At 45.4% G+C, this 24,195-nt stretch overlaps 1 protein-coding gene and 1 long non-coding RNA gene across 2 annotated transcripts; one reads left to right on the forward strand and one right to left on the reverse strand.

The window, feature by feature from the left end:
- Positions 1-265: 265 nt before the first annotated feature.
- On the reverse strand, positions 266-15,487 carry UBXN10 (UBX domain protein 10). Its single transcript, XM_082230510.1, has 3 exons — positions 15,188-15,487; positions 5,951-6,072; positions 266-3,796 (listed from the first exon to the last, which is right to left on the reverse strand). Exon 3 carries the CDS (start codon positions 3,779-3,781, stop codon positions 2,888-2,890), a length of 894 nt encoding a protein of 297 aa, XP_082086636.1. The 5' UTR covers positions 3,782-3,796; positions 5,951-6,072; positions 15,188-15,487; the 3' UTR covers positions 266-2,887.
- LOC309536520 lies at positions 12,587-13,628 on the forward strand. The gene is made up of 2 exons (XR_014221564.1): positions 12,587-13,216; positions 13,504-13,628. It is a non-coding gene; the product is annotated as an uncharacterized lncRNA (long non-coding RNA).
- Positions 15,488-24,195: the final 8,708 nt, after the last annotated feature.

The following is a 24,195-nucleotide window of genomic DNA, read 5'->3' on the forward strand; positions in this document are numbered from 1 at the left end:
AGGTAAAGATGGCTGTGTTACTTTTGTGCTCAGGGGTATTGGGGTGGTCGCTGTTAAGAACCAGATCTTTGATGAAGACACCTCTTGAGCTGGTCCAATGTGCTTACCATTAGCCACCTTGACCTTCTGTCAAGAAGGAAAGTGGGATAGAAACTGTAAAAGTGGGGTGGGGACCTTTGGTGCCTGCTCAGTTACCCACCCAAGTAGTGTGTGTGTGTGTTCCAAATTGTTAATCTTGCAGCACTAAAAAATTAGGCACTCAAAATGAACACTTGTCTGGACAGAACTAGTCCAGTACACCCAGAATATATTTATTATATCTAACAGCACACACAACATATATTCAAATTATACTGAAGTGCAAAAAGCATACTTTCCCACCCTCGATCCAGGAAACTGTTCCATTGCTTTAAGCCTTGGTTGTTTTTCCCCCTTGACATTTTCCAGGTTTTTCTTTTTTCTACTGTTCCCATGGGGGAGACAAGCTTTCAGGCCATCAGATTCCAGGCCCCTTTCAATGGTCCTTGTCACTGTAATTCTGAAAACATTCGGCTCCCCTCTACTCTGAGAGGGCTCCCCCCCCCTCCAAAATCAGAAAGCAAAGTCAGCATTTGTTCACACAGGCCAGAGGTCATCTGCCTATATATGGAATAGTGCTGTCACATAGGTGACAGTTTCATATATAGAGCAGAATCAAGTGGTAACGTCTTTCTGGACTGCCTTCTCAGGCTGGGGACAGGGTTTGACAATATTCTCCTATGAGACAAAGAGGGAATTGGGAATTAGACCAGGAGCCTCCCAGAGATGATTTACTGAGTGCATGGGGAGGCAAATGATGCAGTCCAAGGGAAGCTTCACCGCTTGAACCTATGCCATGTGGAAACTGACCCTAAGATGGAATGACTTCTAAGCAAGACCACTGCCACCGCTACCCTTGGGTGAAGAAAACACATTTTGTGCCCCACACCCATGGTGCCGCTGGTCAAGCAAACTTGGAGCAAACCAGGCTGCTCATACAACACTCTTCCTTGTCTCTCTGCACTATAACCCCTGCTAGGTAGAACAGGAAGTTTTCCCCATCATTCTTGACCCTGCTACATGAATCAGGAAGGCTCTCAGGATCAGGCCTTGCCTCGTGACTGCAGGCTAATATCTTGTCCAGACATAGCATTGCTGCCTGTCACCCAGGTGTCTTATGCTGATGGCCCAGGCTGCCATGCATTCTTTCACCTCTTTCTGCCATACGTGTCACACTTTGGGGGTACTGACACAACGTCACATCATTCCACCTTGCTGTTGTAGGCATCTCTGTTTCCCAAAGGACCCACTCACCTTTCAGAAGCAGGAAAAGCAAGCAGAAGGCAGGCCACTCTGCAAAGAGAGGAACCCAGTAGCTGTAACTGAAGCAAGGCTGGGCACTCTACTAGTCTCGCCTGTAAAGATGTGAGGGCAGAGATGGCCACTGTGGTGGCCCTATAGCTGCTGCTGAATTCCACCTTTCATCAGCCCCAGCCAGCAAGGCCAATAGTCGGGGATGATGGGAACTGGAGTCCAGCAGCAACTGGAAGGCCCCAAGCTGGCTGTTCTTGAGTTAGAGCAAAGAGGGGAGGAATGTCTGCCCCACTCTGCCCAATCCTCATTTGTGTCAAAAGTGACGCAGGCCCTGGCCTAACTTTTAGCAGCTGCCATCAAAGCGAAGGTCAATTTCCTACCAACCTCCAAGGTTCATTTGGCCATCTCGGCAAGGCAAAAGTGAGATTGGATAAAGAGGAATTAACACTTGGAAGCAGAATGTTTTGGCAAGCTGTGTACTTAGAGCTTAACCCACCCCAACCTCTCAGTAATACTAAGATTTCAAATCCTGCATGTGAACAGAAAGCTTTTTTAAAAACATTCAAACACAGATTTTTAAAAAAGAATATAAATGGCATTTTGATAAACACAAACAGGTTAAGATTCATTTAAAAAAAATAAAAAATGAGAAAGCAGCTTTCAGGAAAAGCCGCTTGCTCATGCCCAAGCAAAACTCGATTGATAACAGAATACTGAAATCGACACACGTTTGCAATTAACTCATTTTTGTTTCAAAAAAGCAAAGGTTCTGTTACCTGCTACCAAACAACACTCAACATTCAAATTTGCACTGGATAAGCCCACATAGCTGGGATCTTTCCAGTCTAATTTGTGCCATAATCTTGTGAAAGGAACATCTGATTAACAATACAGCAACAAACTCTGGTAGGCTGAACTAATGCAGCTCTCATAAATCTTGGCTTTTTCCATGGACGAGAGAGAGAGCAAGTGTTGGGGTCAGTTGCACTTCCATCAAAGCAAAAAACTATTTGGATCTTGACTGGAAGAACTTGGGGGAGGGGCGGGGTGGAGAGAAGAATTGGTCACAATCACCAGAACCTTCTCCTGCACAACCCCTGCTGAAAAGAAGTTTTGCAAACAGATGACAACATCGTTAAATGGAATTTGTGCAGGAGACATTCCTGGGGGGCCAGCTTTTTATATCCATCTTTCCCCGTCCACTCATCTTAAAACTCACATTGGTGTGGGGAAAGGATCTATTCCTGGAGCCAAACAAATATCACAAACCAATCCCTTCCACTGGAAAAAAAGGAATCAGGATTGTAAGACTTCCCTGGAGAACAGGCCATTTTGAAAACAACTCAGCAAACCTACAAAATGCAATGGGGAATATGGGAAGCTGGGAGAGGGGGTGGGTGGGGTTTTCAATACAAAGCTTAAGAAACAAAATGGTCCTGCACAGGGAACAGCTTGTGGGCGGGGGGGGGGAGTGCTACACCAGAGAAAAGGCGTCAGCTGGATCTAGAGATCCACTCTCCAATGGCATTTAATGCAAAGAACAGCCTCTGGACGCTTACAGCTCCCCCTCTTGCGACTCCTGTAGGATACACAACACTGACTTGTGAGGGATCCCGCACTCTTGTAAGGACTTGGTGAGGTCCGCGAAGGTCCTCCGAGGCACTTCCACTGTTTCAATGCTGCAGCGTCTGTACACGACCGAGTTCTTTTGCTCTGCCACTGTAAGGACGGTTTTCAAGCTGTCCGTCGGTCTGAAGTGACGCTCAAACCTGTGACCTGAAGGAGACCTGATGGCGAGAAGCAACCTCGGCTCCTTCTCGCTGGGCTCTTCCAAATTCAGCACGGGATAGGCCCCTTCCCTTGTTTTACTTCGGGGCTTTGTCTCCAGAAGAGGAGGTGGATTCTGAGCATATTCTCCGCCGCCCCCTTTGTGTTTTGCCATGATATCGGTGGAGGCTTTCCCCACCAGGGGAAGAAGCTCTTTGAAGCCTTGCTCTTTCTCTTCTGGTTGGGGACTCCCTTGGAGCTGACCAGCCTGCTCAGACATCATCTCCACGGCACCCTTCCGCAGTTCTTTCCTGCTGATGGATGGGAGCACTCTGTACTTGTTTAAGGAGGAGGAAGTTCTCATGGGCACCTGCTGGAGAAGATCTGGGATTTCAGCAGGGAACACCTGAACAGGTTGGTACAGCTGCTGGGTTGACAAGGTCTTTCGGCCACTTGCAGCATCTTCACAGGGAGCTAATGGCCGAGGAGATGATGGCACCTGGTAGGAGTAGGCTTCTATGCTGTGGGAGTAATTCAAGTTGGACCTCGTGCGCCCCTTTGCAGATTTTGGCCGGGTGACATGCATGCTGAGGGAGTGTGGCTGCCAGATGGGAGGCTTCGCAATGCCAAAGGAGGTCTTCCGTTCAGAGGATGAGATGTTCAGGTGCGAGGAAGCAGCCATTGCTTTTCAGGAGACCTGGGGAAACAAAAGTCAGAAAGGGCCAGGCACCACCCGGCTTGCAGCAGTCTGCTTTCACTTCCTGCAACAGACCACTTTTTAGCCCAGCTGAATTAGACTTTGGGCTGGGCTGACAGGAATTCATATGAGCCTGCCACTTTACACCGGAAGGACAGCACTAATCTATCAACTCCTCCAGTAGAGTGCAGTCAGTGGACTAGGGGGACTAGGCTAGCTCCCTAAATGTTCTCCTGGCACCTCCTACCCAAAACCCAGGAGCCTGAATGTGACATGAGGAAGGGTAAAGGGGGAAATTATGTCAGTTACACTTATTCGGGCATTAGTTTCAGGAGGCTGACTTGGAATAGAAGCAAAAGGGTTGTGGCTCTCGCATCCACCTTGTGGGCTTCCCTGGCTGGGTACTGTGGGAACAGAATACTAGAATATTTTAGTGAAGACTGCTTGAACATAATAATAATAATAATAATAATAATAATAATAATAATAATTTATTATTTATACCCCGCCCATCTGGCTGGGCCTCCCCAGCCACTCTGGGCGGCTTCCATAAAAACCAAAAATACAGTAAAATATCACATGTTAAAAACTTCCCTGAACAGGGCTGCCTTAAGATGTCTCCTGAATGTCAGGTAGTTGTTTATCGCTTTGACATCTGCTGGAAGGGCGTTCCACAGGGCGGGCGCCACTACCGAGAAGGCCCTCTGCCTGGTTCCCTGTAGCTTTGCTTCTCGCAATGAGGGAACCGCCAGAAGGCCCTCGGCGCTGGACCTCAGCGTCCGGGCAGACTGATGGGGGTGGAGACGCTCCTTCAGGTATACTGGATCGAGGCCGTTTAGGGCTTTAAAGGTCAGCACCAACACTTTGAATTGTGCTCGGAAACGTACTTGGAGCCAATGCAGGTCTTTCAAGACTGGTGTTATATGGTCTCGGCGGCCGCTCCCAGTCACCAGTCTAGCTGCCGCATTCTGGATTAGTTGTAGTTTCCGAGTCACCTTCAAAGGTAGCCCCACGTAGAGTGCATTGCAGTAGTCCAAGCGGGAGATAACCAGAGCATGCACCACTCTGGCGAGGCAGTCCGCAGGCAGATAGGGTCTCAGCCTACGTACCAGATGGAGCTGGTAAACAGCTGCCCTGGACACAGATTTGACCTGTGCCTCCATGGACAGCTGTGAGTCCAAAATGACTCCCAGGCTGCGCACCTGGTCCTTCAGGGGCACAGTTACCCCATTCAGGACCAGGGAATCCTCCACACCTGCCCACCTCCTGTCCCCCAAAAACAGTACTTCTGTCTTGTCAGGATTCAACCTCAATCTGTTAGCCGCCATCCATCCTCCAACCGCCTCCAGACACTCACACAGGACCTTCACCGCCTTCACTGGTTCTGATTTAAAAGAGAGGTAGAGCTGGGTGTCATCCGCATACTGATGAACACCCAGCCCAAACCTCCTGATGATCTCTCCCAGCGGCCGCATGTAGATGTTGAAAAGCATGGGGGAGAGGACAGAACCCTGAGGCACCCCACAAGTGAGAGCCCAGGGGTCTGAACACTCATCCCCCACCACCACTTTCTGAACACGGCCCAGGAGGAAGGAGCGGAACCACTGTATAACAGTGCCCCCAGCTCCCAGCCCCTCAAGACGGTCCAGAAGGATGCTATGGTCGATGGTATCAAACGCCGCTGAGAGATCCAGCAGAACTAGGAAACAGCTCTCACCTTTGTCCCTAGCCCGCCGGAGATCATCAACCAGTGCGACCAAGGCAGTTTCAGTCCCATGATGAGGCCTGAATCCCGACTGGAAGGGATCCAAATGGTCCGCTTGTCATGTGGAAGGTCCAGGGGACAAGACTTTGCCCAGGCAGGCATTATGATGGCACCTAAGTGCAGCACTGCCTTCCTGTGTGCTTGTTTCTGCAGCCCTATTATGCCTGCTCAACTTTGCAAGCAAATAGGTTATGAAAAAAAGAAACTAAAAGGCTTATGTTGTGCATAGATTGACTTCTCAGGTTTATTCTGCAGCTTCCTCAGGGCCAGAACACATCAGAATTAAAAGACATAAGCTAAAGCATCCCAAGATATTTCAGGAACCAGTTAAAGCTTTGTCATTGAAGGTCATGTTTGGGAAAAGTTCAAAAGCAAACCAAAACACTCACATGCAGAAGATGCTCCATCGGCTCAAAAGGACTGACGGCTCAAAAGCTCCAGAGGATCAAACAGGCCAGTCAGTCTGAGAGGATCTCCGCCTGCACCTCCAGGGAGTTGCAGATTTTCAACCCTGAAACCAAGCAAGGGAAAAGAAGGATGGAGATGACATTTCTCTCTGTGAGAAATCTGTTACCAGTAATCGTCCTCTAGAGGCCAAGGCAAGTATTGGAACTGCCCATTTCCAGCAGGGCCCTGTGCTTCTAGAAGCTCATGACAGGCAGAAATCCAATAGGTATTGCTTTTATTGAATTAAACCTCTTAAAAATAGAGGATCTCTGCAATGAAAAACAGGCACAGATTCTTAATGAGCACTGAAGGCAGCCCAAGGCAGATGCTGGGCTGGGGGAAGTGCCCTCTGCGCCTAGCCCTCATTCCATCAACTGTTGCTGCCGGTGGCTGAGAGCCCAAAGAATACTTTGACTCATCTACAAAGACAGAGTGGCTGCATGCAGTCCAGCTCAGCATTAAACCCATTGAGATCACAGGCCATAAACATGCCTAACGCCAGGCTGGATTTTGACATTCTGGCTTAAGCAAGGAAAAGAAAAGAGTGCCACCTCCCTCTTGATTGACTTTATTCCTCATGACTGCATTAGAGCAAGAGACCCCAGCAGCTTAGCAGCCTCCTGGACTTCTTTTATGCAACTCCACTGCACATCACAAAGTCTCTGTGAATTGAAAGTAGAGACGCTATATGTACTTTTCCTTGTTTGTTTGTTCTGTAACAAGAAAATCTTTAATAAAAAATAGGGACGCGGGTGGCGCTGTGGGTTAAACCACAGAGCCAGGACTTGCCGATCAGAAGGTCAGCGGTTTGAATCCCCATGATGGAGTGAGCTCCCGTTGTTCGGTCCCAGTTCCTGCCCACCTAGCAGTTTGAAAGCACATCAGAGTGCAAGTAGATAAATAGGTACCACTCTGGTGGAAAGGTAAACGATGTTTCCATGCGCTGCTCTGGTTTGCCAGAAGCGGCTTAGTCATGCTGGCCACATGACCCGGAAGCTGTACGCCGGCTCCCTCAGCCAATAAAGCGAGATGAGCACCGCAACCCCAGAGTCGGTCACGACTGGACCTAATGGTCAGGGGTCCCTTTACCTTTACCTATTTTTTTAAAAAAGAGTTGGTACCTTGAATTTGCTGCTAATCCTCTCCTCTCACCACCTCTTCCTCCTTTCCCATGGGTGTAGACAAGGGGGGTGGAGAGGCAGGGAGGGGCAACTCAAAATCAATAAAAATACATAGCAAAATGAGGTTCTGCCCCCCCTAACAAAAGGCCTGCCCCCCCAAAAAAAAATCCTGGCTATGCCTATGCCCTTTCCTAGTATGTGATTTCTTCTTTTTTATGTTTCCTGAGCATTATTTGACATTTTAAACCACCTTAAATACTTGGGTAGGAAGGTGGCATGTAGATATAGTTTAAAAACTGATGCATCAAATTTGCATATCTAAAACAAAGGTTGCGAAGAAAAAGAGATACTTGTGTATTTAAACCAAGCAACCAGGTGTTGCTTAAATGACACATCCATGTGTCACTCCCAACAGGTGCCGTCTTCCTCCTGTGTGAGATGGAAGGGGGCATCTGCTACCTGCAATGCTTATGTTAAAAATAATTCATGAGGAATGTCTCTTAAGACAATTTTAAAAGGTTTTACCTGACTAAAGGTTGCTGTTCTACAACCAAAGAATAAGTGTAGTGGAGGCACTTTTTTAAAAAAAGCACAAAAGTTAATGGTTGTCGAACTACAGGGATGGACATCCCCAGCAGGGGAGACACATTTCTTCCCTTTATACATTAACAGCAGCACAATTTGTGCCCATCTGTTTATTTACATCTATTTAGACAACTTTCCAAACAACACTCACAGCAATGCAAAACTAAATTAAAAAGATACAATCACCACATAAATATACAATAGATCACTTTAAGCACCATATTCAGTGCAAGCTTACAAGGGAAAGCAGCAATACAAATACTCCCACCTTAAAAGTCAAGGCACTTTGAGATGTCAATTGAAAAGTAAGCTGAGAGAAGAGTTGTTTTTCTTTTTTATACCTTCTGGCAAAAAAACACTGGGAGAAATGAGGACATCTCTAAATCAGGAATAGGAAAACCTTTGTCAGCCTGAGAAACACATTCCCTTCTAGGCAAACTTCTGGGGGCAGGATGCCAACACTGGGCAGAGGCAGAGGCAAAAGTGGGCAAATCGATGCATGTGAATTTCACCTTTGTCCAGGTGGCTAATTTCAACACAGACTCACCCCTCACACGATCATCCATCCAAGCCATCAAAAAGCATTGCCAGACTTCAAGAACACATTCAAGCCAGGCAAAAACACTCATGGAGGGTGCAAAGTAGTGGCAGCGAGAGGTGTGGCAGGGGAGGGGTGTGAATTGGGGAGAGTCCCAAGGGCCAAATAAAAAGGACCAGGTGGGCACATCTGGCCCTTGGGCCTGAGGTTCCCCACCTAAAGAGACTGTACCACAGAGTGATACAGTGTGTGCTCCTCCCCAATGCATACCAGAATTCTGGTATGTACCTCCTTAAAAGATGGCAGTCAGAGTAGAGGATTTCCATTGGATCTGAGTCTGGAGGGAAACTTGGGAATGAAAGTGCTTTGTGATGCATGCTGGGGATAGGGATTTCAGGGTTTTGAAAGGTGGAAAACAGCTCTTTGGAGTCAGAAGGAGACTGATCATGTAGGCTTCCTAGTCACTAGCAGAAACCTTCAAGGAAAAGTGCTCTCCCCAAATTTTGGGTACCCACCCTGATAACATCAAATCTGAGATGAGGGCCATCCAAATTTACAGCCCTTCACTGTCTCTAGATATCAGCTGCCTTTGATGATCAAGGTAGAAGACGTCTCCAGGGCTGTGGCCCTGGTGTCCTCTTAACAGACCTTCAGCTAAGACCTTACTTTAAATAATGGCTCAACCTTTTAGTGAACACTAATTTTCATGTAATGTTACTTCAGACTATTTTTAATGCTAATTTAACAGTTTTTATGTATGAATTTCTTTTTACTGTGTATGACGTTTAAAAGTTTTAAAATTGACTTTTCACAAACTGCCTTAAACTTCCAAAGTAGCAGGCAGGATATACATGTTGAATACACGTACACATTTTGGGTTGTATTGTATCTACTCAGAGCACAACCACTGAAAATAAAGGACATGAATAACTTAGGTCAATCACTTTCAGTGGGTCTACTCTGATTAGAACTTAGATGGCTACAACCTTCTGAAATTAAACCTATTTTGAAGCTGCCTTCCCATCCAGAGCATTTCAAGTTCACCCCAAAAACTGTTAGTCCAAAGAGTAATTACCAATCCTGCTGCTTTCACAAAACTGTAGAAAGAAAACAAAACTCTTTTTCACCTTATGCCTTTTTGTTTTCTCACATCCACAAAAATGGGGAGTCTGTAGCAAATGATGAACTCCGCTCTTGTGGCCATGTCTGGGGCACTGCTGCTGCCTTGTTCCAACTGACAATGGCACAGCACGCACCCATATCTGACAACTATATATAATAGGGGAAACGGCCCGCTGACTTGGGTTACAATAAAAGGTGTAGGAACCACCAGCTGGCCACAGAGGCCAGGCTCACCAAGACAATTATCTACTGCTGTATTGGAGTGGGGATGTAGAGTAAAAAGAGTAGGTGTGTTTGTGTATTAAGCTTAATATGCCAAGCAACAGATATAAACTCCAAGGCAGCACAATCAATACAAAGCATTTTATGTGCCATGTCATGGAGAAAACACGTACAAACAGGAGTCCAAGCCACATCTAATCTCAGTCCAAAAGAAAAGAGCATACAGATGAGGATTAAAAGTGAGTTCTCCCATTCAGTTTTACACTCCTAGAATCCATCTGAATACCATCTCGGTTACAACTTTATAAACAAATATTTGCTGTTTCAAAACGAATGTGAGGCAGACTTTTAAACCTATTCATTCGACATTTATATACCACTTGAATGTAAAAGAAACCCCCAAACCTCTAAATGGTTATGTTGAATTGCTTCATAAAAGCTGTTAAAGCAAGTATGTAAAGGACTCAATAGATTAATTTAAATCAACAGTAGCTAAAAGGAGAAAGAATACACATAACTTCTGCATGTCTGGATAGGCTTTCCTGAACAGAAATGTTTTAAGCACAGTGCAGGGAAGGCACCTGCCTGATGTTGATAGGCAGGCAGCTTCAAATGTGCTGCCAGCGAAAATGATGATTTCTTACAAGTGCAGAACAGGTATTATGAGGCACCAGTAGAAGCCAGTTCCACAGACTGAAGCAGCCGAGTGAGCATATAGGGGGAAAGGCAATCCCTTCAAGTAAACTGGTCCCAAGTTGTTATGGGATTTATATACTAACAGTAGCACACTGAATTCTGACCAGTAGCAAATGTGCAGCCAGTGCAGATCTCTAGTGCAGATCTCCGAGCAGAGGTGTGATATGCTGACAGGGTCTCATTCCTGTCAGCAACCGTGCGGCAACTTTCTGCACTAGCTGCAATTTCCAGATAAAGTGCAAGTGAAACCCTACAGAGTACATTACAGTAATCCAATCTTCAAGTCACCAGTGCCTGAACTACTGTAGACATGCTCTTCCAGTTCAGGAATGACCATAGTTGTCGCTCATGCTAAAAGGAACTTATGGACACTGAACATTGATAATTCTCAAACTTTCGTGTAATGTTAAATGTAAGGCGGTGGAGGCTGGAGAAAAGGCTTTTAAAAAAGAAAGGGTGGAACATATCCAGCAGTAACTTGCACCTATTTGCATTTATTCCCACCCACCCCTTTCCCCCAAGGGGCTCATGGTGGCATAAATCCCCATCCCACCCTGCTTTATTTCACAGCAACCCTGTGAGGTAATTTAGGCAGAGTGTATGACTGACCAAGGGTAGAGATTTAAACATAGAGCTTCCTAGTCCTAGCCCTGTAAGCTCTACACCACACTGGCTTTTAAAATGTCAGGTAGCTGTGCTGATCGAGAGAAGGGGAAATTAGAAAACACCATTAGGCTATAACAAACTGCAGGCTCTGGGGCTTTTCCATCACCCCTGGAGCATTTCTCCCCCACACCCTACCAACCCTTTTGGAACATGAATAGTCTAGCCTGATGAAGGGTTCTGTGGAATTCAAAGGTATACTCATGGCTTTGTGACCTTTTAGTTGGTTCCAATAAAGGCCTCATTTTGGTTTGCACCTGTCTCTCCTTTAGTTGCCTTTTCCACAATGCGCAGTGAGATTTACTGGACCAACAAGTGCTTTCCAAAGGGCAAACTACTCTTGTGGCAGGGCAAAATCCCAAACCCTGGTAGGAGCAAGAATGATCTGAGCAGAGTGTACAACTTGGACAGCCTGACAGATTCTTCTGTGCCCCTCAATCTATACTCACAACACTTCCATGAAGCCACCTCTCTTCCCCCTGCCTGTTCAGATCCAGAAAACTAATCAATCACTGCTGGCTTTTCTACCTTCTACTTTTCAGACTGCAAGCTCCTTCTGGCAGAGAACTGTTGTCTGTTACTTATGCAAAGTATACTGATCCATTTCCTTTACCCCTTAATTGAAAATTTATGTGTCCAAAACTAAGGATGCAACTAATCCGGAGGTGGGGAACTTGTGTCCTTCCGACTCCAGCTCCCATCAGGCCCAGCCAACATAGCCAATGGTTATGTATGAAAGGAACTGAAGTCCAGCAGCATCCGGAAGGTCACAGATTCCCTGTTCAGGTCCTCATCTGATGCATTGCTCTATTTACCTTCCCTTTTTGCCTGCCATGGAGGAGACGGTGGCTACCAGTGGTGTGCCCTTTTTAGCAGTGGCACCTCATCTATGGAATTCCCTATTCAACCGGCATCAAATCTAAAAACATTTTTGGCTCTTCTAGGTAAAAATGTGTATTGGTGCTCTCAACAATCTATGACAGGTTTGGGGTTTTCATACGTTTCCTGCTAGTGTGTGTGTGTAGTTTAATTGAAATACTTCTATATGCCACCTTGAAAGTGCTGCTGGTCAGCAAGAACTGTCTGGGGATTAGGTGAATTGCCTGTTTTGGTCACTAGCCTTGGAAAAAACAGGTTCACCTCTTGAAAGTTCTCCTAGACCCAACACTGCTCTTCATCACCCAAACGGCAGCTGTGGCCAGGAATGCATTTTGCAGTGTCAGCTGGTATGCCAGCTGTGCTCTTCCTGAAGGCTGATCCATTTGCCGCTGACACAGCTAAACTGGATTAGTACAACCCCCTCTATGTGACTTCACTGTTGCACCATTTTACTATCTCCCATTTTGTTTACATCTCCAATTAAAAATGCTGATTATAACTGCAAAGCACTACCCAGTTTATGACCAGCATAATTGAAGGATCACTTCCTCCCACTCAGATCTTTGGCAGAGGCACCAATCCATGCCCCAGCACCATCAAATTTGTAGTTGATGAGTAGGTAGAAGGGTATCAGGGGCTTCTCTATTGGGGTGACCGAGGTTCAGAGTTCTCAGCCCCAGCTGGCCCCATCATTGATGACACTTTCACACCCTGTGAAAAACATATCTGTGCCATTGGGCCCCTTTGGCCTAAATCAGGGGTCGGCAACCTGCGGCTCCGGAGCCGCATGCGGCTCTTTAACGCCTTTGCCGCGGCTCCGGGGCGGAGGCGAGGGGAGGAGGCGCATTTTCCGCAAAGCCATTTCCGAGCTAGAGAGGAGACGGGGTTGCGAGCTAACCCCTCCCACACTCCACTCGCGGGGGCTGGCCTTTTGCCCCCGCGAGAACAGGGGAATCCCCGGGCGTCCCTGCAACCCTGCCCGCCAATCGGCGGGGCCGGGGAGGCGTGGCCTAGCCCATTTAAGGCCAGGCACGACCGGGGACCGCCCTCTTTGCCCCGTTCCAGCTCGCACCCTCTCCCTTCCTTCCCCTCGCGGTGTGTGGGATTCCACTCCCGGCAGTCCTTCTCTGCCGTCCTCGCTGCTTTCCTCCCCCCCGCTTTTCTCCCTCTCTAGCCTCCTCTAGGCGTGGGTTGAAGCTGCGGCGGCCATTTCTTTAAAGGGCACCGATAAGGGAAAATCGTCGGCGCCATCTTTGTGGGCGCACGTGGGAGTCGCGGGAGCGGCCATTTTGGTTGAGGGCTGTAAGCAGGCTGCATTGAAAGGGGGCATGTAAGCTGGTCACTGTTTTGAAGGGGAGTGAAGAACACACACTCAAAAAAAGGTAACTTGTTAATTTAACGTTTATTTCTATGAGGAGGAGTAATTCTGAGGGGGTCAAACAAAAAAATAATAAAAAAGTGTCAAAAAAAGTTATTTTAAAATGACGAGGATGACATTGGGCCCTCATTATTAATTATTATTTACATCAGGCACTGATTATGATTTATGGTACACTGGGGCCCTGATTAATTTTCTATGGCATTTTGGGGCATTGATTATTGGACATAGCAAATTTTGCTATGGGGCCCTCTGATTTCTAGTTACGTCCCTCTTTTGGACCCCCGATAGGCCAGCCATGGATAAAGGCAAGAAAAGAAAAATTTCTGAAGAAAACAGAATGTTTAATGATACATGGACAGAATCATTTGCCTTCTCTACTGACAAGACTGGTTTACCAGTATGCTTAATATATGGTGAGAAATTTGCAAACAACAAAAAGTCAAATATTGCAAGACATTTCCACAATAAACACACAGCCTTTGCTGAAAAATATCCAGATGGAGATGAGAGACGAAAAGCCATTGCAGAACTTATGAGGAAGGTTGATAGGAGCAAAAATAATTTCAAGAATTGGGTGAAGTCTGCAAATTCCACAACATATGCTAGTTTTGTAGCCGCTCAGGAAATAGTCAAGCACAGTAAGCCGTTCACAGTGTTATATTTGTTTTAAATGTCGCAATGGTTTTACGGCTCCCAGTTGTTGTTTTTTCTTCGGAAACGGGTCCAAGTGGCTCTTTTTGTCTTAAAGGTTGCAGACCCCTGGCCTAAATACTTAATCCCACTCCTTTTCATTCCCTGTCCTTCCTGATTCTGACACTTTTTCATTATGCTAATAACATGTGCTATTTTTGCATGGTTTTAAGTGGATAGTTGTTGGCCATGTTGGAGGCCCTGTTACTGGAAAATAAAGTGCAGAATAAAAATATTTTGATAAAAATATACTCACATTATATTTTAAATACACATACATAAAACCAGATAAACAAACATTAAAATATAAAACAGCCAATAATTAAAATATACAGTAGAACAATCCCAAACAACACAGTCATTAAAACAGGATGTTCACATACCTATTGCACACCATAGTAAATAAACACAAATACCAACAACATTCCAGAAAAACTGCCACATTTTATGCAATGTAAGTAACAACTAAACAAAGCATTGTCTTTAGGCTTAATTTCAATGAAGCAAAATATAAATGTTGCAAAATAAATACAATTCAGCATCAAAACAAACATGGCACATAAAAACTACAAAAACACACACATATGCACAAGGAAAATCCTACACTATATCAGGGGGGAAACTGAGCAAAAAAGAAAAGTGAAAATGTAAACATGATTTACTAAGTGAGAAACTTAAGGTATTTTTAAATCCACAGATGAGAACAGGCCAAATAACAAGACCAAATCCATACCATACTTTTAAAAGCACACCCAACTCACATTTAAAGCACGTGGCTTCCCTGAAAGAATCCTGGGAACTGTAGCTTGCTAGGGGGTGCTGGGAACTGTAGTTCTGTACTGGGGAAACTATCGTACCTTTCCCGATATTCTCCAAGGTAAAGTCATGCGCTTTTAAATGTAGGACATGCAACTGCCCCAATACCGTGCGTGCGTGAGTTTCTATGCACGTTTGCCACTCAGCCTTTGCCAACCCGGTGCCCTCCCAGAAGAACTTTTGGACCAGAACGCTCACCAGCGCTGATGGGAGTTGTAGTCCAAAACTTCCAAGAGGGCACAGAATTGGCAAAGGCTGGTGTCGTGTAACCAAGTATCTCATACGCGCGCATGCTCGGTCTCTCCCACCACCCAGCGATAGGGAGGAGGCCTGTTGTGGGGCTCCTCGCGGAGGAGGCCGAGGCCCCCCGCTCCCGAGGCGAGAAAGGGCGGGTGGCGGGGCCCGACCCGGCCGCGTCAGGTAAGGCAAGGGGAGCCCGGCGCCAGGCCTTCGCCCGCCCTCTCACCTCGCAGCGGCTCCATCCAGCAGCCCTTCTCGCTCCCTCGCCGCAGGTCCGGTCCTCCTCGGTGGTAAACAGCGCCGCGTTTCCACGGCAACGCCCGCCAGTAGCCTACTTCCGGCCTTGACCGGAACAAAGCGCAGCCTCTCCATCCACGGCTGAAGAACGTCCTAGAGAGGCCGAAGCGGGTATAAGCTCGGTGAGTGGGCGAGGGCCAGTTCTAGGATTTGGTTTTCTATGGGCGCGGAGTAGCGTCGCTCTAGCCTTCGTCACCTCCGTGGTAAACGGGAAGAACTCTGGAATAAACCAAGAGACAGGGAAAGAGGAAAGGGGCGATGGAAAGAGTGCCAACTGGTTGGACGTGGGCTGTGAGCAGGAGCTGAGGGTCAATTTAGCAGTGGCCTGTAATATGGATGCTCACTCACTTAGGAAAGTAGTAAATGAAGAACACTGCAGGAGTGTTGTGCTCCAGTTTTCTCTTTTGAAATAATTATTTATACTTTTCAAGTTTATACATTTCACTAATTTTACAATCATTTTGACATTTCAAAGCTTTTCTTCCTTCCCCCTCTTTCTTTAAATTTATTTTTAATATATTCTCCGTATCCAAATAACTTAATTTGCTCATTTATTCATCTTCTTTAAATATATACTCTTATGAAGCTGCAGGTTATTACAATAATCCTGCCAGTGGTCTTATCTGTTTACAATTTATCTGTAAATATTCAATAAACAATTTCCATTCTTTTATTTAAAAATCGTTATCTTGATTTCTTATTCTTCTGGTACGTTTCGCTGCTTCTACATATTCCATAAGTTTTTGTATCCAGTCTTCATTTGCTGGGACTTCTGCTTCTTTCCATTTTGGGGCAAGTAACATTTTTGCCGCTGTAGTAGTGTACATAAATAAGTTTCTATACCGTTTAGGTGGTTCTGTCCCTATAATTCCCCAAAGAAACGCTCAACCCACCTGCCTTAGCCTGGAGCTTGGTGGGAATAATAGCACTGAGCAACACTGCAGGGCTGTTTCAATCCGTTTAGTCCAGATTTCCCCCTTATTACAGAAAACCCAGCACATAAAAATCACTCATTAAACACCTGCAGCCGCTGGCAGTGTGTACATTTGTTTGCAGGTGTGTAAACAGCTTGTCACATTTGTGGTGATGTTTCATGGGCTGGTTTTATTTTGCCACACCCTGAGCTCAGCATCTGAGCACAACCTCTTACAATTCATCTGGTGTGCTCCTGCTGTTCATTTGAGAAGCCGTGTACACACCATGTTAGCAAGATATGTTGGGATGTTAATGCTATGAGCCCCTCCACCCTACGCTCAGGTTGTATATGCTCTGTGTAAATAAATCCATATATCTTAAAGACACCACAGTCTCCGCTGACCCCCATTCCAAGGAAACCAAATCTGGGTACCAGTAAGTGCAAGAACCCTTGAAGTGTCTTGCCATTCAGAGATTGGAGTATGTGCAACAATATGGATTGTGGCTAATGGCCTATTTATTTCTGCTGGGGTTCTGTCACCAAAGAGTCCTTGGCCCAAACCTGGATCTTGGCATCCAGGCAATTCTCCTTTTTATACCTATAATTATTTTTTCCTGTACCAGCAGATTCCAACCTCATAGTCACAGTATCACAGGTTTGGAAGGGACCCAGACTGACTTCCCAAACCCATAACAATAACTGTCTTGTATGTAGCCCATGGTTTCTTATGAAATAGTGCATTTTTGATGTACTTTCTCCCAAGGTAGATTTGATCCAAACTGATAAAGTGAATGACCTAGCTGTGTTTTAAACTGATAATGTTTCTGATGACCTGTTGGCCTGTTTCTGATCACCCAAACTTTGCACGTCTTCCTAATCCCAGCAACTGCTGCATGCTGAAAGCACATTCATGAGCCTTGTGAATCATTATGGAGATGGCAATACCTCTGTATTTAAAAATAACAATTTATCAGCCCATTACGCATCCCTAAGCCAGCTTTTTAGGAGTGAGCAGCAAGATACTGAATCATTCAGTGTGATTAAAACATACAAATCCAGATGAATGCTGAATAAACAGGTTTTATGGAATTGGTTTTGCTGAAGTTGTTGCCATGAGATTTATTTACGTAATCACTGAATGTTTTATCTTTGAAATAACTATTCTTCTTTCTTTACTGCAAATAAAATAACTGATTTACTGAATTGTTTTTGTTTTATGGGGATGAATCTTGCTGGAAGGTTGCTAAATTGACTTGTATTAGCTTAATTGTTTTGCCTTGTTTTATTGCTTTGGCGTGAGTTTGCTTATGATAAATCTGACACCGAATCGCTCGTTACCTGGCTGCACGGCTGGTAAGTTTCTATTGCCAGTGGCTGTGCGTGCCTTTTGTTTTTCTTGGTTGCTAAACTACCATGGGAGCATTAGGCTGCAGACTTATAAATCTGCTTTGATGGACAATAATAATGCCAAATGACTTAACAGGGATGCTCGCAAGATTACAGTAACAAAAAAGTGATGTGATGCCCTATGAAATCTAAATAAGAAAAGTGTTAGCATGCATACTGTTCTACTTCTGTTCCTGAGAAAGTTTTAAAAATGGCAACGGCTGTTTGACTAGAACCTGAGACTTGCGAGGAGAGGGGGGCAAATGCAGACCTCCAATCCCATCTCTTTGGCTTTTGGCATCACCCCAGGCTACCCTCCTCTTTCCACAAGCCACACCTTGGGTACTCTAGCCTGCCTAGAATGTGCCCTTGAAATCTGATGATGTCTTGTGTTTGTGTGCCTGGATGGAGAATAGAAAGAGGTGTGTGAGCTTGTGTAGAAATTAGCTTACTGCTGCAAAGGTAAAAATTTACATATATTGCCCGCCTACTTTTGCCACCGGCCTTGCCCACCACTGGCACCTGAACTTCAGAAGGAAATGGACCTCTGGGAATGAAAACAGGGTTAGAGGCAACCATGGATGGAAGTCAAGGCTTCTCTCAGCTCAAACCACTTTTGACTCTTAAAAACTACCAGTCCTCATCCAGCCCAGGTTTTCTTCTTTTCTAGTCTTACCACTAGAGGGCGGGAAGTGTCCACTGATGCAAGGCCACTTTTTAGACTTTGCAGTTGTGATTCAATCATAGGCAAAATTGGGTCTCACAATTAAAGCGGATTTGGTGCTCTGGCACAACAACTGTGCTTCTCTGCCCCATAAAAGCAAAAAAAACCCAAAAAACAAAACCCCAACAGCCACAGATTTTTTTCTGGTAGGAAAACGGGAAATGCATTTTAAAGTGTGGAATAATGGAAACATCATTGGGTGGTGCGACCTCTGTGGACACAACTCAGAATGAATGGTCGATAATCGGGTGGGAGATTCCAAGAGATTTAAAGAAATTATTTATGCATGCCACCACATCAGCGAGAGTTTTCATTACTCAGAATTGGAAAAGTGAAACGATACCATCAAAAAAAGATTGGTTGATTAAACTGATGGAATATGCTGAGATGAGTAAACTGACAAGGCAGATAAAGGATCAAGCGAAACAAAAAATTAGTAAAGATTGGGATATATTCAAACAATACCTGAAAGACCACTGCGGAGAATTAAATTTTTTGACTGATTTAGATTAACTCTTGTAACGAGAAATATCAAATAGTACCGAAAAAGTTGGTAACCAACAATTTAGATTTATTATGACACGCATTCAACCAATAACTCCAAAATACCCAAGTAAGAAGGGGAGGGAAGTCTGAGGTACTTAGAACATCAGTGAGTCAAATGATTGAAAATATATCTTTGTTTTATCTTTATTATGATTTAGAAACCCATGTACATCAGCAAGAAACTGAAACTTTACACTGTGGTTTCATGTTAAGAAGACATTTTTGTTGTAAAAAAAAAGATATATTTTTTTTAAGTCAATAATCAGTGATGTTGTATAAACTCCACATAAATTTTGTGCAAACAAATCAAGATGAATGCTCAATAAAGAAATCGTCTGGAAGAGCCTGTACTCTGTTGTTTTCTGTAAGTGACTGTCGTTTTTTCCCACAGTAGGAGACCAAAAAAATAAAATAAAAATGAGTTGGGAAGTCCCTTCTGCGGACAATGGGTGTGCATCACTTTGTTGTTTATGGCCTCTATGGCTTGTGTCCTCTCTTCAAATGTAAATCACAGCCCTGACTTCCATCACTGGCTAAGAACAACAAAAGGTGGTAGCAGGATAGTTTCTCACAAGCAATGGGACACTTCGGCTCATATATCAGCTTCTGAAAGGGCTAGGCCAATGTGAACATGGACGATGAGTTTTTTCTGGTTTTCTCCCTTGCAATGATACTGTAGACACCTAAGCACTGCATTTGTGCAAATATTTAGCACCTCGCTAAAATGAAATGTGTCATACTTTGGTTCCTGCTGCTGTCGCTGTTGCTTCTCTGCCTCAAGATTGTTAAGCAGAGCTTTAAGTGCTGCAATAGATGTTTTTAGTAACCACTTTAAATGCTGCAATAGAGGGTTTTTAAACTGAATGTGGAAGGTGTTTTTGTTTGTCACTACGGTATAGATTTTTGTGTTTTATATTGTAAACCACCCTATGATCCTTGGATGAAGGGCGGCATATAATTTTAATTAAAGAATAAGAATGAAAATCTGTATCCCACCTTTCCTTATCAGAGCTCAAAGCACTGTTAGTTGTACCTCTCTGGTACGTTTTATCCTCACATCCCTGTGAGGTAAGTTGGACTAAGACATAAGTGACTGGCCTGAGATACCTAATCATTAATGGCTGAGTGGGGATTTGAACTCGAGTCTTCACAGGCCTAGTCTAACAACTATGAGATAAACGTTGTGTCATCTGTTTGCGACATGTCCCTGATTATTATTTTTCAGACACGTTTGGTACAGATTATTAGTTTTCCCTCTTGATTGTTTTGAAAAAAAAAGTCATATTGAGTGTTGTTTCTAAAATGGAAGGGGGGGGACAAATATTTTTTTAAAATAAAGATAAATAAAGATCCTTTTTTTTAAAAAAAGCCCACATTAACATAAATATTAAAATTGAAACTTTCATAAAGAAAAGCTTCACAAAATACATTTCTTATCTTACAAGGAGATAAGTTCTAGAATACGGTAGTTTGTACCCTGGACATTACTATTAATTATGTATTTAGTCACTTGTTGACATATTTAATGAATGAATGAATGAATGTTCTCTAGGGGTCCCTCCCACCTTAGTTATGCTCACCTGGTAGCAGTGATGGGCAGTCAGTTTAATTTCCCATCATGCCCCACTGATGTATCATTCCTCCAGGGCACTGTGGGAAATTTAAATAGCAGGCACCACTAGAGGCGTCAATGCCCCATTGGGGGCATGATGGGAAATTAAAATGGCCGCTTGAAGACCCAGCTTCCCAGTAGTTGGGATGAGCTGGAACGAGTGCAGAGGAAAGCAATGAAGATTATCAAGGGTCTGGAAACTAAGCCTTTTGGAAGGACTTAAAAGAGCTGGGTATGTTTAGCCTGGAAAAGAGGAGACTGAGAAGAGATATGATAGCCACCCATCTTCAGATATCTCAAGGGCTGTCACATGGAAGAGGGAGCAAGCTTGTTTTCTCCTGCTCTGGAGGGTAGGACTCGAGGCAACGGCTTCAAGTTACAGTGGTACCTCGGGTTACAGACGCTTCAGGTTACAGACTCCGCTAACCCAGAAATAGTACCTTGGGTTAAGAACTTTGCTTCAGGATGAAAACAGAAATTGTTTGGTGGCGGCACGGCGGCAGCAGGAGGCCCCATTAGCTAAAGTGGTACCTCAGGTTAAGAACAGTTCCACGTTAAGAACGGACCTCCAGAACAAATTAAGTTCTTAACCTGAGGTACCACTGTACAAGAAATGAGAAGGAAGAATTCTCTGACAGTAAGAGCTGTTTGACAGCGGAACAGAAAGGTAGTGGCCTCTCCTTCCTTGGAGGTTTTTCAGCAGAGGTTGGATGGCCACATGTCCTGGATGCTTTAGCTGAGATTCCTGCATTGCAGGTGGTTGGACTCGATGACCCTTGGGTCCCTTCCAGCTCTAAGATGCTATGACACACGGGTGCCTGACAGCTATCCAAGGGCGACAGGTGATGGAGCTGGGATCGGATGGCGAAATCCTACGTGAAGAACCCTGGCCTCTGGAAAGCCAGGCAAGTGCCTCTTTCCTGGTGTCCCACTGCCAACTTCTTGTCTGGAAAGGAGGAAGCTTGTATGGATCTGGGGGGAATACAGTCAAGCACTGTGCTCACACACCCCACCCCAAGATAGGAGGGGCAGAGCAACAGAGAGAGCAGTGTCCCTTGCAGAGCTCATTTGAGAGTCAGGAAAGGCACCCAATGTCACAAGTTGCACATCAAGCCACCAGCTGCTTGGGGATATGGATTAATTGGAGGGGGGAGGCACACAGGCCTCATTGTCAGAGGGATGGCACCAAGAGAGTGGCACGGAAGCAGCCTCTCTTCAGATTCTCTCTCCAGTCAAGCCCCACGGGGATGGTGTTGCAGGAATTTATGTATAGGTTGGGGGGGGGTTGCCCCTCCAGCAGATATCATGCACATGCAGCCCACTACCAAAACCAGCACAATTGCTTTTGTGACTTTTGTGATTTGTCCCCACAAAACACTTCATCACAGTTTCTTCCTATCTATTCAAAGGGCCTTTGCTGCACGATACCAAATGCAAGAATTCACTGATAAATGTATCTATGTACTGGCTCACAGGGAAAGCTTCAGAAATTCATATAGACATGTGAGCTCAGCTACTCAGCCAGCCCCTCTGCCTGAGTGAAAATCCCTGGCATCCTGATACCTGAGTGCCAGACAGGTAGCCATTCCAGAAATAACAAACCCAGATGAAGACAAAAGGGTGTGATTAACTTGGCTGGGAAACAGGGAAATGTAGATATCTTCTTTGTTACACTTGATGGGTGTTTGGTGGAGGGCAAGGAGAACCATGGGGCAGGGTCAAGGATGCTCAGATTACTGCCACCAGACCTCCCCTATCATGATGTAACCATGATGTATTAGTGATGTAGTTGGGGGGGGTGTAACATGGGGATTCTCCTGCCAACCTAGCAGTTGGAAAATGCATCAAAGTGCAAGTACATATATAGGTACCGCTCCGGCAGGAAGGTAAAGGGTGTTTCCGTGCGCTGCTTTGGTTTGCCAGAAGCGGCTTAGTCATGCTGGCCACATGAACTGGAAGCTGTACGCCGGCTCCCTCGGCCAATAAAGCGAGATGAGCGCCGCAACCCCAGAGTCAGTCACGACTGGACCTAATGGTCAGGGGTCCCTTTACCTTTACCTAACATGGGGATTAGCAGCTAATAAAAGTTTGGGTGCTCTTTTGTTCGGGGCTTCCATCTTGTTCTACCTTGTGGCAGGTGGGAGTCCTGTCCTGACAGTCTTCAGTAAAGACCAAGCCTACTGGCTGCTGTTTTGCTCTGGTATTCCTGGCTGGTGTCCTTGTTTTTTGTCCAAGGGAGCCCTCAGATTTCTCCGTTAACAATGGGGTCAAATGCGGCCCTCTAAGGCTCTCTATCTGGACCCTAGGACCCTCCCCAAACTGTCCACGCTTTGCTCCTCCTCAAGTGTTTTTCCCTGGCTGGAAAGTGTCCTTGAATTCAGATAATGCAGTTCGGATGGAGGATGAAGAGCGGGTGAAAAATACTGCACAAAACGCGCTACACAAAAGTCAACATTCACATTTATTGCTCTGCTCACTTTTGTCTCATGCTCCGCCCACCCCAGCATCCGGCCCCCAGAAAGTTGCTTAGGAGCGGATGTGGCCCTTGGGCTGGAACAAGTTTCCCCACCCTACTGTGTGGCACATGGGACAGGACCTGTTCAGCTTGATGGCACTAGCAGTCGTGGCTATTTGAGGGCGGAGGGAGCAATAACACAACGGCATGAAGTCTGAGCTGAACATCTCAGGAGGCCTGGTGGTCTTTTCAGTTCAACTTCTTATTCTTCTGCCTTTCTGTACAGTTTCAGTTTAATGTTGAATCATAGGAACACAAGGTTTGCCTTATAGTGAGGAGGATGCTTGGTCCATCTAGCTCAATACTGCGCACACTGACTGGAAGCAGCTCTTCACGGCTTCAAACAGAGGTCTCTTCCAGCCCAGCTTGGAAAAGCTGGTGGCCAAAGCAGGACCCTCTGCAGGGACCACCATACCTTTGACTCCCACCCAGCATAATTCCTGATCCAGCTAGCCAGGTGCAGTCTACTCTGACTGGCAGCAGCAGCTCCCCAAGAGAGGGGCCTTTCCAAGCGCAACCTTAACTTGAAGACATTGGAATCCAGAACCTTCTTTGTGCAAAGAAGCACTTGATATACTATTGCCATTCCCAACCCACCCAGCAACTTAGTTTAGAGGTCTTACCCAGGGGTAGGGATATGTCAATTTCACCTCTGTTTCTCACTTTCCCAATATTCACTTCTCCACATTTCCAATCAGCTTGCAAGGAGTGCTCAAGGTGCCTGTGTTTCCTTGGCAGAACAACCCTGAGGGAAAATAGAGGAATGGAACTGGGGGGGGGGGTGTCACTTCAGCCTTACAGTGGTACCTTGGGTTACATACGCTTCAGGTTACATACGCTTCAGGTTACAGACTCCACTAACCCAGAAATAGTACCTTGGGTTAAGAACTTTGCTTCAGGATGAAAACAGAAATCACATGGCAGCAGTGGGAGGCCCCATTAGCTAAAGTGGTACCCAAAGTTAAGAACAATTTCAGGTTAAGAACAGACCTCCAGAACAAATTAAGTACGTAACCAGAGGTACCACTGTAGTACCTCGGGTTAAGAACTTTGCTTCAGGATGAGAACAGAAATTGTGCTGCGGCGGTGCAGTGACAGCAGGAGGCCCCATTAGCTAAAGTGGTACCTCAGGTTAAGAAGTTTCAGGTTAAGAACGGACCTCCGGAACGAATTAAGTCCTTAACCCGAGGTACCACTGTATTTGCAATTGCCGTGAGACATTATTGCTAAGAACAGAA

The sequence above is a fragment of the Podarcis vaucheri genome, assembly GCF_965113315.1.
Source record: "Podarcis vaucheri genome assembly, chromosome: 7".
NCBI classification, from domain to species: Eukaryota; Metazoa; Chordata; class Lepidosauria; order Squamata; family Lacertidae; genus Podarcis; species Podarcis vaucheri.